The following is a 22,374-nucleotide window of genomic DNA, read 5'->3' on the forward strand; positions in this document are numbered from 1 at the left end:
ACTGAGATCTGTTACCTTTAAACAGGTTTCCACTAGGGAACACTGAGATCTGTTACCTTTAAACAGGTTTCCACTAGGGGAACACTGAGATCTGTTACCTTTAAACAGGTTTCCACTGGGGAACACTGAGATCTGTTACCTTTAAACAGGTTTCCACTGGGGAACACTGAGATCTGTTACCTTTAAACAGGTTTCCACTGGGGAACACTGAGATCTGTTACCTTTAAACAGGTTTCCACTGGGGAACACTGAGATCTGTTACCTTTAAACAGGTTTCCACTGGGGAACACTGAGATCTGTTACCTTTAAACAGGTTTCCACTGGGGAACACTGAGATCTGTTACCTTTAAACAGGTTTCCACTGGGGAACACTGAGATCTGTTACCTTTAAACAGGTTTCCACTGGGGAACACTGAGATCTGTTACCTTTAAACAGGTTTCCACTGGGGAACACTGAGATCTGTTACCTTTAAACAGGTTTCCACTGGGGAACACTGAGATCTGTTACCTTTAAACAGGTTTCCACTGGGGAACACTGAGATCTGTTACCTTTAAACAGGTTTCCACTAGGGGAACACTGAGATCTGTTACCTTTAAACAGGTTTCCACTAGGGGAACACTGAGATCTGTTACCTTTAAACAGGTTTCCACTAGGGGAACACTGATCTGTTACCTTTAAACAGGTTTCCACTAGGGGAACACTGAGATCTGTTACCTTTAAACAGGTTTCCACTGGGGAACACTGAGATCTGTTACCTTTAAACAGGTTTCCACTGGGGAACACTGAGATCTGTTACCTTTAAACAGGTTTCCACTAGGGGAACACTGAGATCTGTTACCTTTAAACAGGTTTCCACTAGGGGAACACTGAGATCTGTTACCTTTAAACAGGTTTCCACTGGGAACACTGAGATCTGTTACCTTTAAACAGGTTTCCACTAGGGAACACTGAGATCTGTTACCTTTAAACAGGTTTCCACTAGGGGAACACTGAGATCTGTTACCTTTAAACAGGTTTCCACTGGGAACACTGAGATCTGTTACCTTTAAACAGGTTTCCACTAGGGGAACACTGAGATCTGTTACCTTTAAACAGGTTTCCACTGGGGAACACTGAGATCTGTTACCTTTAAACAGGTTTCCACTAGGGAACACTGAGATCTGTTACCTTTAAACAGGTTTCCACTAGGGGAACACTGAGATCTGTTACCTTTAAACAGGTTTCCACTGGGGAACACTGAGATCTGTTACCTTTAAACAGGTTTCCACTAGGGAACACTGAGATCTGTTACCTTTAAACAGGTTTCCACTTGAGATCTGTTACCTTTAAACAGGTTTCCACTAGGGAACACTGAGATCTGTTACCTTTAAACAGGTTTCCACTAGGGGAACACTGAGATCTGTTACCTTTAAACAGGTTTCCACTGGGAACACTGAGATCTGTTACCTTTAAACAGGTTACCACTGGGGAACACTGAGATCTGTTACCTTTAAACAGGTTTCCACTGGGGAACACTGAGATCTGTTACCTTTAAACAGGTTTCCACTAGGGAACACTGAGATCTGTTACCTTTAAACAGGTTTCCACTGGGGAACACTGAGATCTGTTACCTTTAAACAGGTTTCCACTGGGGAACACTGAGATCTGTTACCTTTAAACAGGTTTCCACTAGGGGAACACTGAGATCTGTTACCTTTAAACAGGTTTCCACTGGGGAACACTGAGATCTGTTACCTTTAAACAGGTTTCCACTGGGGAACACTGAGATCTGTTACCTTTAAACAGGTTTCCACTGGGGAACACTGAGATCTGTTACCTTTAAACAGGTTTCCACTGGGGAACACTGAGATCTGTTACCTTTAAACAGGTTTCCACTAGGGAACACTGAGATCTGTTACCTTTAAACAGGTTTCCACTGGGGAACACTGAGATCTGTTACCTTTAAACAGGTTTCCACCAGGGGAACACTGAGATCTGTTACCTTTAAACAGGTTTCCACTAGGGGAACACTGAGATCTGTTACCTTTAAACAGGTTTCCACTGGGGAACACAGATCTGTTACCTTTAAACAGGTTTCCACTGGGGAACACTGAGATCTGTTACCTTTAAACAGGTTTCCACTAGGGGAACACTGAGATCTGTTACCTTTAAACAGGTTTCCACTGGGGAACACTGAGATCTGTTACCTTTAAACAGGTTTCCACTAGGGAACACTGAGATCTGTTACCTTTAAACAGGTTTCCACTGGGGAACACTGAGATCTGTTACCTTTAAACAGGTTTCCACCGGGGAACACTGAGATCTGTTACCTTTAAACAGGTTTCCACTAGGGGAACACAGATCTGTTACCTTTAAACAGGTTTCCACTAGGGGAACACTGAGATCTGTTACCTTTAAACAGGTTTCCACTAGGGGAACACTGAGATCTGTTACCTTTAAACAGGTTTCCACTGGGGAACACTGAGATCTGTTACCTTTAAACAGGTTTCCACTAGGGAACACTGAGATCTGTTACCTTTAAACAGGTTTCCACCAGGGAACACTGAGATCTGTTACCTTTAAACAGGTTTCCACTAGGGAACACTGAGATCTGTTACCTTTAAACAGGTTTCCACTGGGGGAACACTGAGATCTGTTACCTTTAAACAGGTTTCCACTGGGGAACACTGAGATCTGTTCCCTTTAAACAGGTTTCCACTGGGGAACACTGAGATCTGTTCCCTTTAAACAGGTTTCCACTGGGGAACACTGAGATCTGTTACCTTTAAACAGGTTTCCACTGGGGAACACTGAGATCTGTTACCTTTAAACAGGTTTCCACTAGGGAACACTGAGATCTGTTACCTTTAAACAGGTTTCCACCAGGGGAACACTGAGATCTGTTACCTTTAAACAGGTTTCCACTGGGGAACACTGAGATCTGTTACCTTTAAACAGGTTTCCACTGGGGAACACTGAGATCTGTTACCTTAAACAGGTTTCCACTGGGGAACACTGAGATCTGTTACCTTTAAACAGGTTTCCACTAGGGAACACTGAGATCTGTTACCTTTAAACAGGTTTCCACTGGGGAACACTGAGATCTGTTACCTTTTAAACAGGTTTCCACTAGGGGAACACAGAGATCTGTTACCTTTAAACAGGTTTCCACTGGGGAACACTGAGATCTGTTACCTTTAAACAGGTTTCCACTAGGGGAACACTGAGATCTGTTACCTTTAAACAGGTTTCCACTGGGGAACACTGAGATCTGTTACCTTTAAACAGGTTTCCACTGGGGAACACTGAGATCTGTTACTTTTAAACAGGTTTCCACTGGGGAACACTGAGATCTGTTACCTTTAAACAGGTTTCCACTAGGGGAACACAGAGATCTGTTACCTTTAAACAGGTTTCCACTGGGGAACACTGAGATCTGTTACCTTTAAACAGGGATCCACTAGGGGAACACTGAGATCTGTTACCTTTAAACAGGTTTCCACTAGGGGAACACTGAGATCTGTTACCTTTAAACAGGTTTCCACTGGGGAACACTGAGATCTGTTACCTTTAAACAGGTTTCCACTGGGGAACACTGAGATCTGTTACCTTTAAACAGGTTTCCACTGGGGAACACTGAGATCTGTTACCTTTAAACAGGTTTCCACTGGGGAACACTGAGATCTGTTACCTTTAAACAGGTTTCCACTGGGGAACACTGAGATCTGTTACCTTTAAACAGGTTTCCACTGGGGAACACTGAGATCTGTTACCTTTAAACAGGTTTCCACTGGGGAACACTGAGATCTGTTACCTTTAAACAGGTTTCCACTGGGGAACACTGAGATCTGTTACCTTTAAACAGGTTTCCACTGGGGAACACTGAGATCTGTTACCTTTAAACAGGTTTCCACTAGGGAACACTGAGATCTGTTACCTTTAAACAGGTTTCCACTGGGGAACACTGAGATCTGTTACCTTTAAACAGGTTTCCACTGGGGAACACTGAGGTCTGTTACCTTTAAACAGGTTTCCACTGGGGAACACTGAGATCTGTTACCTTTAAACAGGTTTCCACTGGGGAACACTGAGATCTGTTACCTTTAAACAGGTTTCCACTAGGGAACACTGAGATCTGTTACCTTTAAACAGGTTTCCACTAGGGGAACACTGAGATCTGTTACCTTTAAACAGGTTTCCACTGGGGAACACTGAGATCTGTTACCTTTAAACAGGTTTCCACTGGGGAACACTGAGATCTGTTACCTTTAAACAGGTTTCCACTAGGGGAACACTGAGATCTGTTACCTTTAAACAGGTTTCCACTGGGGAACACTGAGATCTGTTACCTTTAAACAGGTTTCCACTGGGGAACACTGAGATCTGTTACCTTTAAACAGGTTTCCACTGGGGAACACTGAGATCTGTTACCTTTAAACAGGTTTCCACTGGGGAACACTGAGATCTGTTACCTTTAAACAGGTTTCCACTAGGGGAACACTGAGATCTGTTACCTTTAAACAGGTTTCCACTGGGGAACACAGAGATCTGTTACCTTTAAACAGGTTTCCACTAGGGGAACACTGAGATCTGTTACCTTTAAACAGGTTTCCACTGGGGAACACAGATCTGTTACCTTTAAACAGGTTTCCATAGGGGAACACAGATCTGTTACCTTTAAACAGGTTTCCATAGGGGAACACAGATCTGTTACCTTTAAACAGGTTTCCACTAGGGGAACACTGAGATCTGTTACCTTTAAACAGGTTTCCACTAGGGGAACACTGAGATCTGTTACCTTTAAACAGGTTTCCACTAGGGAACACTGAGATCTGTTACCTTTAAACAGGTTTCCACTGGGGAACACTGAGATCTGTTACCTTTAAACAGGTTTCCACTGGGGAACACTGAGATCTGTTACCTTTAAACAGGTTTCCACTGGGGAACACTGAGATCTGTTACCTTTAAACAGGTTTCCACTAGGGAACACTGAGATCTGTTACCTTTAAACAGGTTTCCACCAGGGAACACTGAGATCTGTTATCCTTTAAACAGGTTTCCACTAGGGGAACACTGAGATCTGTTACCTTTAAACAGGGATCCACTAGGGAACACTGAGATCTGTTACCTTTAAACAGGTTTCCACTGGGGAACACTGAGATCTGTTACCTTTAAACAGGTTTCCACCAGGGGAACACTGAGATCTGTTACCTTTAAACAGGTTTCCACTGGGGAACACTGAGATCTGTTACCTTTAAACAGGTTTCCACTGGGGAACACTGAGATCTGTTACCTTTAAACAGGTTTCCACTGGGGAACACTGAGATCTGTTACCTTTAAACAGGTTTCCACTAGGGAACACTGAGATCTGTTACCTTTAAACAGGTTTCCACTGGGGAACACTGAGATCTGTTACCTTTAAACAGGTTTCCACTGGGGAACACTGAGATCTGTTACCTTTAAACAGGTTTCCACTAGGGGAACACTGAGATCTGTTACCTTTAAACAGGTTTCCACTGGGGAACACTGAGATCTGTTACCTTTAAACAGGTTTCCACTGGGGAACACTGAGATCTGTTACCTTTAAACAGGTTTCCACTGGGGAACACTGAGATCTGTTACCTTTAAACAGGTTTCCACTGGGGAACACTGAGATCTGTTACCTTTAAACAGGTTTCCACTGGGGAACACTGAGATCTGTTACCTTTAAACAGGTTTCCACTGGGGAACACTGAGATCTGTTACCTTTAAACAGGTTTCCACTGGGGAACACTGAGATCTGTTACCTTTAAACAGGTTTCCACCAGGGAACACAGATCTGTTACCTTTAAACAGGTTTCCACTGGGGAACACTGAGATCTGTTACCTTTAAACAGGTTTCCACTAGGGAACACTGAGATCTGTTACCTTTAAACAGGTTTCCACTGGGGAACACTGAGATCTGTTACCTTTAAACAGGTTTCCACTGGGGAACACTGAGATCTGTTACCTTTAAACAGGTTTCCACTGGGGAACACTGAGATCTGTTACCTTTAAACAGGTTTCCACTGGGGAACACTGAGATCTGTTACCTTTAAACAGGTTTCCACTGGGGAACACTGAGATCTGTTACCTTTAAACAGGTTTCCACTGGGGAACACTGAGATCTGTTACCTTTAAACAGGTTTCCACTGGGGAACACTGAGATCTGTTACCTTTAAACAGGTTTCCACTAGGGGAACACTGAGATCTGTTACCTTTAAACAGGTTTCCACTGGGGAACACTGAGATCTGTTACCTTTAAACAGGTTTCCACTGGGGAACACTGAGATCTGTTACCTTTAAACAGGTTTCCACTGGGGAACACTGAGATCTGTTACCTTTAAACAGGTTTCCACTGGGGAACACTGAGATCTGTTACCTTTAAACAGGTTTCCACTGGGGAACACTGAGATCTGTTACCTTTAAACAGGTTTCCACTGGGGAACACTGAGATCTGTTACCTTTAAACAGGTTTCCACTGGGGAACACTGAGATCTGTTACCTTTAAACAGGTTTCCACCAGGGGAACACTGAGATCTGTTACCTTTAAACAGGTTTCCACTGGGGAACACTGAGATCTGTTACCTTTAAACAGGTTTCCACCAGGGGAACACTGAGATCTGTTACCTTTAAACAGGTTTCCACTGGGGAACACTGAGATCTGTTACCTTTAAACAGGTTTCCACTGGGGAACACTGAGATCTGATACCTTTAAACAGGTTTCCACTGGGGAACACTGAGATCTGTTACCTTTAAACAGGTTTCCACTGGGGAACACTGAGATCTGTTACCTTTAAACAGGTTTCCACTAGGGGGACACTGAGATCTGTTACCTTTAAACAGGTTTCCACTGGGGAACACTGAGATCTGTTACCTTTAAACAGGTTTCCACTGGGGAACACTGAGATCTGTTACCTTTAAACAGGTTTCCACTGGGGAACACTGAGATATGTTACCTTTAAACAGGTTTCCACCGGGGAACACTGAGATCTGTTACCTTTAAACAGGTTTCCACTGGGGAACACTGAGATCTGTTACCTTTAAACAGGTTTCCACCAGGGGAACACTGAGATCTGTTACCTTTAAACAGGTTTCCACTGGGGAACACTGAGATCTGTTACCTTTAAACAGGTTTCCACTAGGGAACACTGAGATCTGTTACCTTTAAACAGGTTTCCACCAGGGGAACACAGATCTGTTACCTTTAAACAGGTTTCCACTGGGGAACACTGAGATCTGTTACCTTTAAACAGGTTTCCACTGGGGAACACTGAGATCTGTTACCTTTAAACAGGTTTCCACTGGGGAACACTGAGATCTGTTACCTTTAAACAGGTTTCCACTGGGGAACACTGAGATCTGTTACCTTTAAACAGGTTTCCACTGGGGAACACTGAGATCTGTTACCTTTAAACAGGTTTCCACTGGGGAACACTGAGATCTGTTACCTTTAAACAGGTTTCCACTGGGGAACACTGAGATCTGTTACCTTTAAACAGGTTTCCACTGGGGAACACTGAGATCTGTTACCTTTAAACAGGTTTCCACTGGGGAACACTGAGATCTGTTACCTTTAAACAGGTTTCCACTAGGGAACACTGAGATCTGTTACCTTTAAACAGGTTTCCACTGGGGAACACTGAGATCTGTTACCTTTAAACAGGTTTCCACCAGGGGAACACTGAGATCTGTTACCTTTAAACAGGTTTCCACTGGGGAACACTGAGATCTGTTACCTTTAAACAGGTTTCCACCAGGGGAACACTGAGATCTGTTACCTTTAAACAGGTTTCCACTGGGGAACACTGAGATCTGTTACCTTTAAACAGGTTTCCACTGGGGAACACTGAGATCTGTTACCTTTAAACAGGTTTCCACTGGGGAACACTGAGATCTGTTACCTTTAAACAGGTTTCCACTGGGGAACACTGAGATCTGTTACCTTTAAACAGGTTTCCACTGGGGAACACTGAGATCTGTTACCTTTAAACAGGTTTCCACTAGGGGGACACTGAGATCTGTTACCTTTAAACAGGTTTCCACTGGGGAACACTGAGATCTGTTACCTTTAAACAGGTTTCCACTGGGGAACACTGAGATCTGTTACCTTTAAACAGGTTTCCACTGAGATCTGTTACCTTTAAACAGGTTTCCACTGGGGAACACTGAGATCTGTTACCTTTAAACAGGTTTCCACTGGGGAACACTGAGATCTGTTACCTTTAAACAGGTTTCCACTGGGGAACACTGAGATCTGTTACCTTTAAACAGGTTTCCACTGGGGAACACTGAGATCTGTTACCTTTAAACAGGTTTCCACTGGGGAACACTGAGATCTGTTACCTTTAAACAGGTTTCCACTGGGGAACACTGAGATCTGTTACCTTTAAACAGGTTTCCACTGGGGAACACTGAGATCTGTTACCTTTAAACAGGTTTCCACTGGGGAACACTGAGATCTGTTACCTTTAAACAGGTTTCCACTGGGGAACACTGAGATCTGTTACCTTTAAACAGGTTTCCACTGGGGAACACTGAGATCTGTTACCTTTAAACAGGTTTCCACTAGGGGAACACTGAGATCTGTTACCTTTAAACAGGTTTCCACTAGGGGAACACTGAGATCTGTTACCTTTAAACAGGTTTCCACTGGGGAACACTGAGATCTGTTACCTTTAAACAGGTTTCCACTGGGGAACACTGAGATCTGTTACCTTTAAACAGGTTTCCACTGGGGAACACTGAGATCTGTTACCTTTAAACAGGTTTCCACTGGGGAACACTGAGATCTGTTACCTTTAAACAGGTTTCCACTAGGGAACACTGAGATCTGTTACCTTTAAACAGGTTTCCACTGAGATCTGTTACCTTTAAACAGGTTTCCACTGGGGAACACTGAGATCTGTTACCTTTAAACAGGTTTCCACTAGTGGACAAAGAAGTGTGCTTTTCTTTCAAGGACATTTATGAGTGACCCCAAACTTTTGAACGGTAGTGTGCACACTGTACACACACATACTGTACACACACATACTGTACACACACATACTGTACACACACATACTGTACACACATACTGTACACACATACTGTACACACACATACTATACACACATATTATACACACATACTATACACACACATTATACACACATACTATACACATTATACACATATACTACACACACACTATGTACACACATATTGTACACACATACTATACACATACTACACACATATTGTACACACATACTATACACATACTACACACATATTATACACACATACTATACACATACTACACACACTATGTACACACATACTATACACATTATACACATATACTACACACACACTATGTACACACATATTGGACACACATACTACACACACACTGTACACACATATTATACACACATACAGACATGCACACATGCGCACACTCTCTCTCTCCCCCTCCATCTCCAGTCATGAGTACATTAGTGGTTACTGTAGAGTATCAGTCTAACCTCTCTCCTCTCTCTCATCTCTCTCTCTCTCGCGCTCGCTCGCTCTGTATCTGTCTCTCTCTCTCTGTATCTGTCTCTCTCTGTATCTGTCTCTCTCTGTATCTGTCTCTCTCTCTGTATCTGTCTCTCTCTCTCTGTATCTGTCTCTCTCTCTCTGTATCTGTCTCTGTCTCTCTCGCTCTCTTGCTCTGTATCTGTCTCTCTCTGTATCTCTCTCTCTCTCTGTATCTGTCTCTCTGCTCTCTCTCTGTCTGTCTCTGTCTCGGTATCTCTCTGTCTCTGTATCTCTCTCTCTCTGCTCTCTGTCTGTCTCTGTATCTCTCTCTCTCTCTGCTCCCTCTCTCCCCCCTCTCTCTCTCTCTCTCTGCTCTCTCTCTCTCTTCTCGCTCTCTCGCTCTGTCACTCTCTCTCTGTATCTGTCTCTCTCTCTCTGTCTGTCTCTGTATCTCTCTCTCTCTGTCTCTCTCTCTGCTCTCCCCTCTCTCTCTGCTCTCTCTCCCCTCTCGCCCTCTCTCTCACTCTCTCTGCTCTCACTCCCCCTCTCTCTCTCTCTCCCATCTCTCTCTCTGCTCTGTCTCTCTCTGTCTGTCTCTGTATCTCTCTCTCCCCAGTCATGAGTACATCAGCGGTTACTACAGAGTATCAGTCTACTTCCTGTGTAAGATACTCAGTGACATCATCACCTTAAGGACACTTCCTGCCATCGTCTTCAGCTGTGTGGCTTACTTCATGATCGGTGGGTAGACACAGTGAACCCTAACCCATGATCGCTGGGTAGACACAGTGAACCCTAACCCTTGATCGCTGGGTAGACCCTCCACCCTCGTAGACACAGTGAACCCTAACCCTTGATCGCTGGGTAGACACAGTGAACCCTAACCCATGATCGCTGGGTAGACACAGTGAACCCTAACCCATGATCGCTGGGTAGACACAGTGAACCCTAACCCTTGATCACTGGGTAGACCCTCCAACCTCGTAGATACAGTGAACCCTTGATCGCTTGGTAGACCCTCCAACCTCGTAGATACAGTGAACCCTAACCCTTGATCACTGGGTAGACCCTCCACCCTCGTAGACACAGTGAACCCTAACCCTTGATCGCTGGGTAGACCCTCCACCCTGGGTAGACACAGTGAACCCTTGATCGCTTGGTAGACCCTTCACACACACAGACATATAATACTAGTGTGTGTGACTATGTTCAGGTCTAGTATTATAATTCTATCTTCTGATCTAGTATTCTATTTCTATGTTCTGATCTAGTATAATATACCCTGCTCCAAAAAAAATAAAGGGAACACTTAAACAACACAATGTAACTCCAAGTCAATCACACTTCTGTGAAATCAAACTGTCCACTTAGGAAGCAACACTGACAGTACATTTCACATGCTGTTGTGCAAATGGAATAGACAACAGGTGGAAATTATAGGCAATTAGCAAGACACCCCAATAAAGGAGTGGTTCTGCAGGTGGTGACCACAGACCACTTCTCAGTTCCTATGCTTCTTGGCTGATGTTTTGGTCACTTTTGAATGCTGGCGGTGCTTTCACTCTAGTGGTAGCATGAGACGGAGTCTACAACCCACACAAGTGGCTCAGGTAGTGCAGCTCATCCAGGATGGCACATCAATGCGAGCTGTGGCAAGAAGGTTTGCTGTGTCTGTCAGCGTAGTGTCCAGAGCATGGAGGCGCTACCAGGAGACAGGCCAGTACATCAGGAGACGTGGAGGAGGCCGTAGGACGGCAACAACCCAGCAGCAGGACCGCTGCCTCCGCCTTTGTGCAAGGAGGAGCAGGAGGAGCACTGCCAGAGCCCTGCAAAATGACCTCCAGCAGGCCACAAATGTGCATGTGTCTGCTCAAACGGTCAGAAACAGACTCCATGAGGGTGGTATGAGGGCCCGACGTCCACAGGTGGGGGTTGTGCTTACAGCCCAACACCGTGCAGGACATTTGGCATTTGCCAGAGAACACCAAGATTGGCAAGATTCTCCACTGGCGCCCTGTGCTCTTCACAGATGAAAGCAGGTTCACACTGAGCACATGTTACAGTCTAGAGACGCCGTGGAGAACGTTCTGCTGCCTGCAACATCCTCCAGCATGACCGGTTTGGCGGTGGGTCAGTCATGGTGTGGCATTTATTTTCTTTGGGGGGACGCACAGCCCCCCATGTGCTCGCCAGAGGTAGACTGACTGCCATTAGGTACCGATATGAGATCCTCAGACCCCTTGTGAGACCATATGCTGGTGCGGTTGGCCCTGGGTTCCTCCTAATGCAAGACAATGCTAGACCTCATGTGGCTGGAGTGTGTCAGCAGTTCCTGCAAGAGGAAGGCATTGATGCTATGGACTGGCCCGCCCGTTCCTCAGACCTGAATCCAATTGAGCACATCTGGGACATCATGTCTCGCTCCATCCACCAACGCCACGTTGCACCACAGACTGTCCAGGAGTTGGCGGATGCTTTAGTCCAGGTCTGGGAGGAGATCCCTCAGGAGACCATCCGCCACCTCATCAGGAGCATGCCCAGGCGTTGTAGGGAGGTCATACAGGCACGTGGAGGCCACACACACTACTGAGCCTCATTTTGACTTGTTTTAAGGACATTACATCAAAGTTGGATCAGCCTGTAGTTTGGTTTTCCACTTTAATTTTGAGTGTGACTCCAAATCCAGACCTCCATGGGTTGATAAATTGGATTTCCATTGATCATTTTGGTGTGATTTTGTTGTCAGCACATTCAACTATGTAAAGAAAAAAGTATTTAATAAGAATGTTTCATTCATTCAGATCTAGGTTGTGTTATTTTAGTGTTCCCTTTATTTTTTTGAGCACTGTATATATTTTTTAACCCTTATTTTACCAGGGAAGTTGACTGAGAACACATTCTCATTTATTCACATCAAATAAAATACAATTTTATTGGTCACATACACATGTTTATCAGCTGTTATTGTGGGTGTAGCGTAATGCTTGTGCTTCTAGCTCCCGACAGTGCAGTAATATCTAACAGTTTCACAACATATACCCAGAATACATGTAAATCTAAGAAAGGAATGGATCAAGAATATGTGTGTGTGTGTGTGTGTGTGTGTGTGCGTGTGTGCTACAATACGATGTAGAGAATACAGTATATCTATATGTGATGCAATATTTACACACAATTAAAGTGACTAAGATATCGTGGAATAGTATAGAGTACATTTTACACATGAGATGAGTAATGCAAGATACGGAGACGTTATTAAAGTGGCTAGCGTTTCATTTCCTTAAAGTGACCAGTGATTCCTAATCGATGTCTATAGGCAGCCGCCTCTGAAATGCTCGTTATAGCTGATGTGTACGCCGAGGAACTTGAAACTCTCCACCTTCTCTTATATACAGGGGGTACCGGTTAGTTGAGGTAATTTGTACATGTAGGGGTGAAGTGACTACGCATAGATAAAACGGCGAGTAGCAGCAGTGTACAAAACAAATGGGGGGGGGGGTCATCAATGTAATTTGTCATGCCCTCTTCACGACTGTCTTGGTGTGTTTGGACCATGATAGATCGTTGGTGATGTTGTGGCGAAATCTGCACGGAAGCCTTCACCGTGCACTGCCGCTTTAAGAGCAGTAAGGAAGGAGGAGATAAAGAGCGCTCATTCAGCTCTTTGGGGAGGGGCTCTTGGCTGGCGCGACAGTTTGATTGTGTGCGCTGTGCTGTAGAAGTTTTGTTTGTTTTCAGCGTTTGTAGTTTATAAAGTATTTAACTCAATCATCGGTGTGATCGCTTTAGATCGTGGTTGTTTTTGTTTGGGACCGCGCCCATTATGGATCGCATGGATTAGTAGCAACATTGTTGCGAAGCCTTAACATACAAACCAACAAACCATCGGACAGTCAGACCGTACACCGGCACGCCTGAAGACCACAGCTAAGATTTCTCTTTTTCTCTCTCTTTCTCTTCCCTCTCGTTCCAGTGCTTTACCCTGCAACAGACTCTCTATTTTTCAAATGCACTTCCCATTGAAGTTCATTAGAGCTGGACTATTATTGCCCTGCCAAAAGTATTTTGATTTGACATTTTAGTTAAAAGGGAGGTTGCTTGCAGGTTGTGTATTGTTATGTGAACTGTATTGAGGTGAGGTGTACTAATGACATGTGGCCGAGAAGACTGTGGACATTTTTAAGGCCTTTGTTGTGTCGATGAACACCCCCCACATTCATATCCTCTGCACTCATCCACTAGAAAATAATACAGATTATTGCAAATCCTCTGTTGATGACTGGGTTCGTTCTTGTATGAAGATGCTGTTTAATTGCTCTGCCATTATTAGTATTAGTATTATTGTATGAAGTATTCTTGTTGGGGTTACCCCTGTGCTGTGATGTGGGTTTTATATGGTGTGTATTCTCTTTTCTCTCCACTGGCTATCTGGTAAACAGGCTACACTCTAGGCAGTCTCTTCTGCTGATGTGTGTGGGTCTGGTAGTGGTACTCTCTCTATTCTACTCTTTTCCTTTCGGCATGGTTAATACCTGCCTGGCGCCCGAACAAAATCTTTCTTTAACCCTCTCTAATAAATACCGCTACAATGTGGACACCAAGGAACCTGAAACTCTCGACCCGCTCCACTACAGCCCGTCGATGTTAATGGGGGCCTGTTCGGCCCGCCTTTTCCTGTAGTTCATGATCAGCTCCTTTGTCTTGCTCACATTAAGGGAGAGGTTGTTGTCCTGGCACCACACTGCCAGTTCTCTGACCTCCTCCCTATAGGCTGTCTTATCATAGTCGATGATCAGTCATGTGCCGTCAGCAAACTTAGTGATGGTATTGAAGTCGTGTTTGGCCACACAGTCGTAGGTGAACAGGGAGTACAGGAGGGTACTAAGCCCACAGTTCTGAGTGGCCCCAGCGTTGAGGATCAGCGTGGCAGACATGATGTTGCCTACCCTTACCTCCTGGGGGCGGCCTGTCAGGAAGTTCAGGATCCAGGTGCAGAGGGAGGTGTTTAGTCCCAGGATCCTTAGCTTAGGGATGAGCTTCGTGGGCACTCGTCAATGAACAGCATTCTCACACAGGTGTTCCTTTTGTCCAGGTGGGAAAGGGCAGTGTGGAGTGCGATTTGAGATTGCGTCATCTGTGGATCTATTGGGACAGTATGCAAATTGGAGTGGATCTAGGTTATCTGTGAGGATGGTGTTGATGTGAGTCATGATCAGCCTTTCAAAGCACTTCATGGCTACCGAAGTTAGTGCTATGGGGCGTTAATCATTTAGGCAGGTTACCTTCGCTTTCCTGGGCACAGGGACTATGGTTGTCTGCTTGAAACATGTAGGTATTGAAAATGTCAGTGAAGACACTTGCCAGTTGGTCAGCGCATGCTTTGAGTACACGTCGTGGTAATCTGTCTGGCCCCACGGCTTTGTGAATGTTGACCTGTTTTAAAGGTCTCGCTCACATCGGCTACCGAGAGCGTTATCACACAGTCATCCAGAACAGCTGGTGCTCTCATGCATGCTTCAGTGTTGCTTGCCTCGAAGCGAGCATAGAAGGCCTTCAGCTCGTCTGGTAGGCTCCCATCACTGGGCAGCTCGCGTCTGGGTTTCCCTTTGTAGTCCGTAATAGTTTGCCACATCAGACGAGCGTCAGAGCCGGTGTAGTAGGATTCAATCTTAATCCTGTATTGAAGCTTTGCTTGTTTGATGGTTCATCTGAGGGTATAGGGGGATTTCTTATAGGCGTTTGGATTAGTCTCCCACACCTTGACACCGTCAGCTTTAGCCTTTAGCTCGATGCGGATGTTGCCTGTAATCCATGGCTTCTAGTTGGGATATGTACATACGGTCATTGTGGGGACGACATCGTCGAAGCACTTCTTGATGAAGCCGGTGACTGAGGTGGTCTACTCCTCAATGCCATTGGATGTATCACAGAACACATTCCAGTCTGTGCTAAAAAACAGTCCTGTCGTGTAGCATCTGTGTCATCTGACCACTTCTGTATTGAGCGAGTCACTGGTACTTCCTGCTTTAGTTTTTGCTTGTAAGCAGGAATCAGGAGGATGGAATTATGGTCAGATTTGCCAAATGGAGGGGAGGGTGAGCTCTGTACGTGCATCTCTGTGTGGAGTAAAGGTGGTCTAGATTTTTTTCTCCATCTGGTTGTAAATTTGTTGATTTTCCCGCATTAAAGACCACGGCCACTAGGAGCACAGCTTCTGAGTGAGCATTTTCTTGTTTGCTTATTGCCTTATACAGCTCATTGAAATACATACAGTTCTTAGTGCCAGCATCGGTTTGTGGTGGTACGAATAATATAGATGAAAACCACCCCTCGTCTTACCAGACATAGCTTCTCTGTTCTGCCGGTGCATTGAAAATCCCTCCAGCTCTATATTATATTATAATTTATGTCGTCGTTCAGCTACGACTCGGTGAAAAATAAGATATTACAGTCCTTATTGTCCCATTGGTGAGATAAATCGTAATCGTAGGTCAGTGTTGACAAGGACAAGTTTGAATAACAGACTGGAAGCTTCAAAAGGAAGGGTCAACACTGCTATATTATATTGACTCTTCGCATCAACTTCATGTAATTGTCAATAAAAGCCTTTGACACTTATGAAATGCTTGTAATTATACTTCAGTATTCCATAGTAACATCTGACAAAAATATCTAAAGACACTGAAACAACAGACTTTGAAAATTACTATTTGTGTCATTCTCAAAACTTTTGGCCACGACCGTTGACTTTACAGAACTACCTGGGGGATAGTTACAGGGGAGAGGAGGGGGGATGAATAAGCCAAGGTATAAGGTCTGATCACTCTGTTCTGATCTGGTATAATATTTATATGGTCTGATCTAGTATATTTCTGTTCTGATCTAGTATATTTCTGATCTAGTATAATATTAATATGATCTAGTATAATATTAATATGATCTAGTATAATATTAATATGATCTAGTATAATATTAATATGGTCTGATCTAGTATATTTCTGTTCTCATCTAGTGTATTTCTGATCTGGTATTGTAATACTCTGTTCTGATCTGGTATATTTCTGATCTGGTATTGTAATACTCTGTTCTGATCTAGTATATTATATTATATTATATATATATATATATATATATCTCGTATGCCATTTCTCTATTCTCCAGGGTTTAAAGCTACAGTGGAGGCCTTCTTCCTGTTCATGTTGACAGTAGCTCTGGTAGCCTATACAGCTACTGCTATGACCATGGCTATATCAGCTGACCAGAGTGTTGTGGCGATCGCCAACATCTTCATGACCATAGCCTTCGTCTTCATGATGGTGAGAGCGACCGAGAGAGAGAGACTAAATCATTTGTGATCGTTTGTTTTGGCAATGTTAGCATGTTTTTCCCATGCCAATGAAGCCCCTTTGAATTGAGACACACACACACACACACACACACACACACACACACACACACACTAATATAAGATGATTATAAACATGAAAAATTATGTTGCTCTCCTCCTCTCCCCTCATCACCCTTCTCCTCCCCCTCCTCTTCCTCTCCCTTTCCCCCACCCTCCCCTCCTAAAATCTCCTCTTTGCTCCCTTCCCCTCCTCCCTCCTCTCCTCTGTGCTCCCTTCCCTCCTCTCCTCACCTCTCCTCTCCTAAAATCTCCTCTTCGCTCCCTTCCCTCCTCTCCTCACCCCTCCTCTCCTAAAATCTCCTCTTCGCTACCTTGTCCTCCCTTCTCTCCACTCCCCTTCCCTCCTCTTCTCCCCCCTCCCCTCCCCCCCCTCCCCTCCCCTCCTCTCCCCTCCCCTCCCCCTCCCCCTCCCTTCCCCTCCCCCTCCCCTCCCTCCCCTCCCCTCCCCCTCCTCTCCTCCCACCCTCCTCCCTCCCACCCCTCCTCTCCTAAAATCTCCTCTTCGCTCCTTGTCCTCCCTTCTCTCCACTCCCCTTCCCTCCTCTCCCCCCTCCCCCCCCCCCCCTCCCCTCCCCTCTCCTCCCCTCCCTCCTCTCCCCTCCCCCTCCTCTCCCCTCCTCTTCTCTCCCTCCCCTATCAGATCTTCTCAGGCCTGTTGGTGAACCTGCCCAGTATTGTTGAGTGGCTCGCCTGGTTCCAGTACCTCAGCATCCCTCGGTACGGACTAACAGCTCTCCAAATTAATGAGTTTGTAGGTCTCCAGTTCTGTGGAGACATTCCCCTCAACGGCACCTTGCCCCCTGGTATGACGTAAGTGATAATATCTCACTATGCCTATTTAAATGATCCATAATTGAGGTGTTTTGTTTCTGAGGTAGGAACCTTTCTCTCCTGTGTCCAGATGCACGGGGGAAGACTTTCTGAAGAACCAGGGGATCGACTACACCACGTGGGGGCTGTGGCAGAATCACGTTGCCCTGGCGATCATGACCGTTATCTTCCTGTTGATCGCGTACTTCAAACTACGCTTCATCAAGAAGTTCACATAGAGGTCAGGGGTTAAGCCTATTGAACACCTTCCTTTGTCCTCCTCTCAAACGAAATGCTGTAACTTCCACTGACATGTCAGCGTCCGCAGGACACTTTTTAAGGGAGCAAAAATTAGATCGAAGCGGAAGGTGAAATTAGGCATTAGAGGTCATCGTCGCCATCATCATCATCATCACCATCATCATCATCATCATCAAACAGCTATTGTGCCAAACCAATAAATGCAATGATTTCTCTACCAATGTGTCTTATCTACAGATGTTTTAAATCATGTCTCATGATTATTTTTTAACCTTTCATGTTTTTATGACATGCAATTTGTTAAATGTTTTATTGCTGCAACACAACATGTATTGATGCCTACTGTTAAACAGGGCCTCTAGGACTCTGGACATAAGTAGTTCCCTACGGTTGAACAAGGCCCCTAGGACTCTGGACATAAGTAGTTCCCTACGGTTGAACAAGGCCCCTAGGACTCTGGACATAAGTAGTTCCCTACGGTTGAACAAGGCCCCTAGGACTCTGGACATAAGTAGTTCCCTACGGTTGAACAAGGCCCCTAGGACTCTGGACATAAGTAGTTCCCTGCGGTTGAACAAGGCCCCTAGGACTCTGGACATAAGTAGTTCCCTACGGTTGAACAAGGCCCCTAGGACTCTGGACATAAGTAGTTCCCTACGGTTGAACAAGGCCCCTAGGACTCTGGACATAAGTAGTTCCCTACGGTTGAACAAGGCCCCTAGGACTCTGGACATAAGTAGTTCCCTACGGTTGAACAGGGCCCCTAGGACTCTGGACATAAGTAGTTCCCTGCGGTTGAACAGGGCCCCTAGGACTCTGGACATAAGTAGTTCCCTGCGGTTGAACAAGGCCCCTAGGACTCTGGACACGAGGTTTACTATAAAGGGACTAGGGTGCCGTTTTGGACACAGTCCTAGACATTGTTTCTATTTACGTTTTGTACACTGTGTTTAAACACTCCTACACTAACACATGATCGACGGCACAGGAGGCTGGTGAGGGGGAGAACTGTGCATAATAATGGCCGGAATGGATTCAGCCACATGGAAACCACGTGTTTGCTACCGATCCCTTAATTCCGTTCCTGCCATAACTATGAGACAATCCTCCCCACCAGCCACCTGTGATGAACAGTATAACAATGATAATTATGCAAAAAAAAGGAAGAATAAAATTTAATATCAACTTTGTGCTTTGTTCTATTTTCTCTCCTGTGTATATTTTAGTATCCACACACACACACACACACACACAACGTTCCCTCATATGAGAAGACTAAGGCTTGTGTCCATGGCAACACAGCGTAAGCATATCAGGTTGTGTGTGTTTGGAAACTCTGTTCCCCTGGGGCGGAGTCATACCCCCTAACCCCACCCCCACCCTGGGGAGGAGTCATACCCTCTAACCCCACCCCCACCATCCTGGGGAGGAGTCATACCTTCGAACCCCACCACCACCCTGGGGAGGAGTCATACCCCCTAACCCCACCACCACCCTGGGGAGGAGTCATACCCCTAACCCCACCACCACCCTGGGGAGGAGTCATACCCCCTAACCCCACCACCACCCTGGGGAGGAGTCATACCCCCTAACCCCACCACCACCCTGGGGAGGAGTCATACCCCCTAACCCCACCACCACCCTGGGGAGGAGTCCCCTAACCCCACCACCACCCTGGGGACCCCCCCTAACCCCACCCTGGGGACCACCCTGGGGAGGAGTCATACCCCCTAACCCCACCACCACCCTGGGGAGGAGTCATACCCCCCACCCCCACCCCCCCACCACCACCCTGGGGAGGAGTCATACCCCCCCCATACTAACCCCACCCCCTGGGGGAGGAGTCACCCTGGGGAGGAGTCATACCCTCTAACCCCACCACCACCCTGGGGAGGAGTCATACCCCCTAACCCCACCACCACCCTGGGGAGGAGTCATACCCCCTAACCCCACCACCACCCTGGGGAGGAGTCATACCCCTAACCCCACCACCACCCTGGGGAGGAGTCATACCCCACCACCCCACCCCCAACACCCTGGGGAGGAGTCATACCCCCTAACCCCACCACCACCCTGGGGAGGAGTCATACCCCTAACCCCCACCACCCTGGGGAGGAGTCATACCCCCAAACCCCACCACCACCCTGGGGAACCCCCCAACCCCACCACCACCCTGGGGAGGAGTCATACCCCCCCCACCACCACCCTGGGGAGGAGTCATACCCCCTAACCCCCACCACCACCCTGGGGAGGAGTCATACCCCTAACCACCACCCTGGGGAGGAGTCATACACCCTGGGGGGATTAGTCATATCCCCTAACCCCACCACCACCCTGGGGAGGAGTCATATCTTCTAACCCCACCACCCCCTGGGGAGGAGTCATACCCCTACCCACCACCCTGGGGAGGAGTCATACCCCCGACCCCACCACCACCCTGGGGAGGAGTCATACCCCCCCAACCCCCCTGGGGACCCCCAACCACCCCCTGGGGACACCCTGGGGAGGAGTCATACCCCTAACCCCACCCCCACCCTGGGGAGGAGTCATACCCCCTAACCCCACCCCCACCCTGGGGAGGAGTCACCCCACCACCACCACACCCTGGGGAGGAGTCATACCCCCTAACCCCACCCCCACCCTGGGGAGGAGTCATACCCCCTAACCCCACCCCCAACACCCTGGGGAGGAGTCATACCCCCCAACCCCATCACCACCACCCTGGGGAGGAGTCATACCCCCCCCACCACCACCCTAACCCCACCACCACCCTGGGGAGGAGTCATACCCCCTAACCCCACCACCACCCTGGGGAGGAGTCATAACCCCACCACCACCCTAACCCCACCACCACCCTGGGGAGGAGTCATACCCCCTAACCCCACCACCACCCTGGGGAGGAGTCATACCCCTAACCCCACCACCACACCCCTGGGGAGGAGTCATACCCCTAACCCCACCACCACCCTGGGGAGGAGTCACCCTGGGGAGGAGTCATACCCCCTAACCCCACCACCCTGGGGAGGAGTCATACCCCCTAACCCCACCACCAACACCCTGGGGAGGAGTCATACCCCTAACCCCCACCACCCTGGGGAGGAGTCATACCCCCTAACCCCACCACCACACCCCTGTGGAGGAGTCATACCCTCACCCCACCACCAACACCCTGGGGAGGATTCATACCCCCTAACCCCACCCCCAACACCCTGGGGAGGAGTCATACCCCCTAACCCCACCACCACCACCCTGGGGAGGAGTCATACCCCCTAACCCCACCCCCAACACCCTGGGGAGGAGTCATACCCCCTAACCCCACCCCAACACCCTGGGGAGGAGTCATACCCCCTAACCCCACCACCAACACCCTGGGGAGGAGTCATACCCCTAACCCCACCCCCAACACCCTGGGGAGGAGTCATACCCCACCCCCAACACCCTGGGGAGGAGTAACCCCCCCACCCCCAACACCCTGGGGAGGAGTCATACCCCTAACCCCACCCCCAACACCCTGGGGAGGAGTCATACCCCTAACCCCACCCCCACCACCCTGGGGAGGAGTCATACCCCTAACCCCACCCCCAACACCCTGGGGAGGAGTCATACCCCCTAACCCCACCACCACCACCCTGGGGAGGAGTCATACCCCTAACCCCACCACCACCACCCTGGGGAGGAGTCATACCCCTAACCCCACCCCCACACCCTGTGGAGGAGTCATACCCTCTCACCCCACCACCACCATCCTTGATCATTGGCTTTTGCCTGGACACAGATTGCTCTCTCAGCCAATCAGAAGGCTCCCTGGTATTGTGATGCAACCATTTCCATGGTAATGTAGAATGTTTATTCAAATGATGTTAACTGATGTGGCTCATGCTGTGGACTGTATTTTTTTTGTAATGTCAGTTGAGTTCATTCAACAAATCACAACAAAGATTGATTGGTACACTTCCTGCTTTTACTTCCTGCTTTGCTTCTACACTCGCAATGACCGTCCACTCTACTCATTCCAATTCTACATGGTATGGACAAACAGTCCATTGGACGCTGGACATGTTCAGAAACAGATTCATTGTCTAATTTACAAAACACATTTATTGGACAGATAATATTGTAATTATATGACCATTATAACATTAGTATATGTATCAACTATCGCCATATCAAATGTCTATCAAAATTAAATAAATTAATCATAAAATACGCCTCTGTTGTGACCAAAGTTGAGATTAAACATAAGTGATGTCACTATATTGCATCATCGATGACTTAGTGATGTCACTATATTGCATCATCGATGACTAAGTGATGTCACTATATTGCATCATCGGTGACTAAGTGATGTCACTATATTGCATCATCGATGACTAAGTGATGATGTCACTTT

The 22,374-nt window shown here is 46.8% G+C and overlaps 1 protein-coding gene across 2 annotated transcripts in view; it reads left to right on the forward strand.

Moving 5' to 3' along the window:
* The window catches only part of LOC135510210 (broad substrate specificity ATP-binding cassette transporter ABCG2-like), a 77,438-nt gene extending 58,264 nt beyond the window's left edge, over positions 1–19,174 (forward strand). For both annotated transcript variants that reach the window (XM_064931005.1, XM_064931004.1), the window contains exons 13-16: positions 10,122–10,246; positions 16,667–16,821; positions 17,554–17,723; positions 17,815–19,174. In XM_064931005.1, the coding sequence (XP_064787077.1) occupies positions 10,122–10,246; positions 16,667–16,821; positions 17,554–17,723; positions 17,815–17,962 (598 nt within the window). In that variant the 3' untranslated portion in view covers positions 17,963–19,174. The remainder of the gene's footprint in view (positions 1–10,121; positions 10,247–16,666; positions 16,822–17,553; positions 17,724–17,814) is intronic.
* Positions 19,175–22,374: the final 3,200 nt, after the last annotated feature.

Source organism: Oncorhynchus masou, chromosome 23 (genome assembly GCF_036934945.1).
Source record: "Oncorhynchus masou masou isolate Uvic2021 chromosome 23, UVic_Omas_1.1, whole genome shotgun sequence".
Taxonomy (NCBI): domain Eukaryota; kingdom Metazoa; phylum Chordata; class Actinopteri; order Salmoniformes; family Salmonidae; genus Oncorhynchus; species Oncorhynchus masou.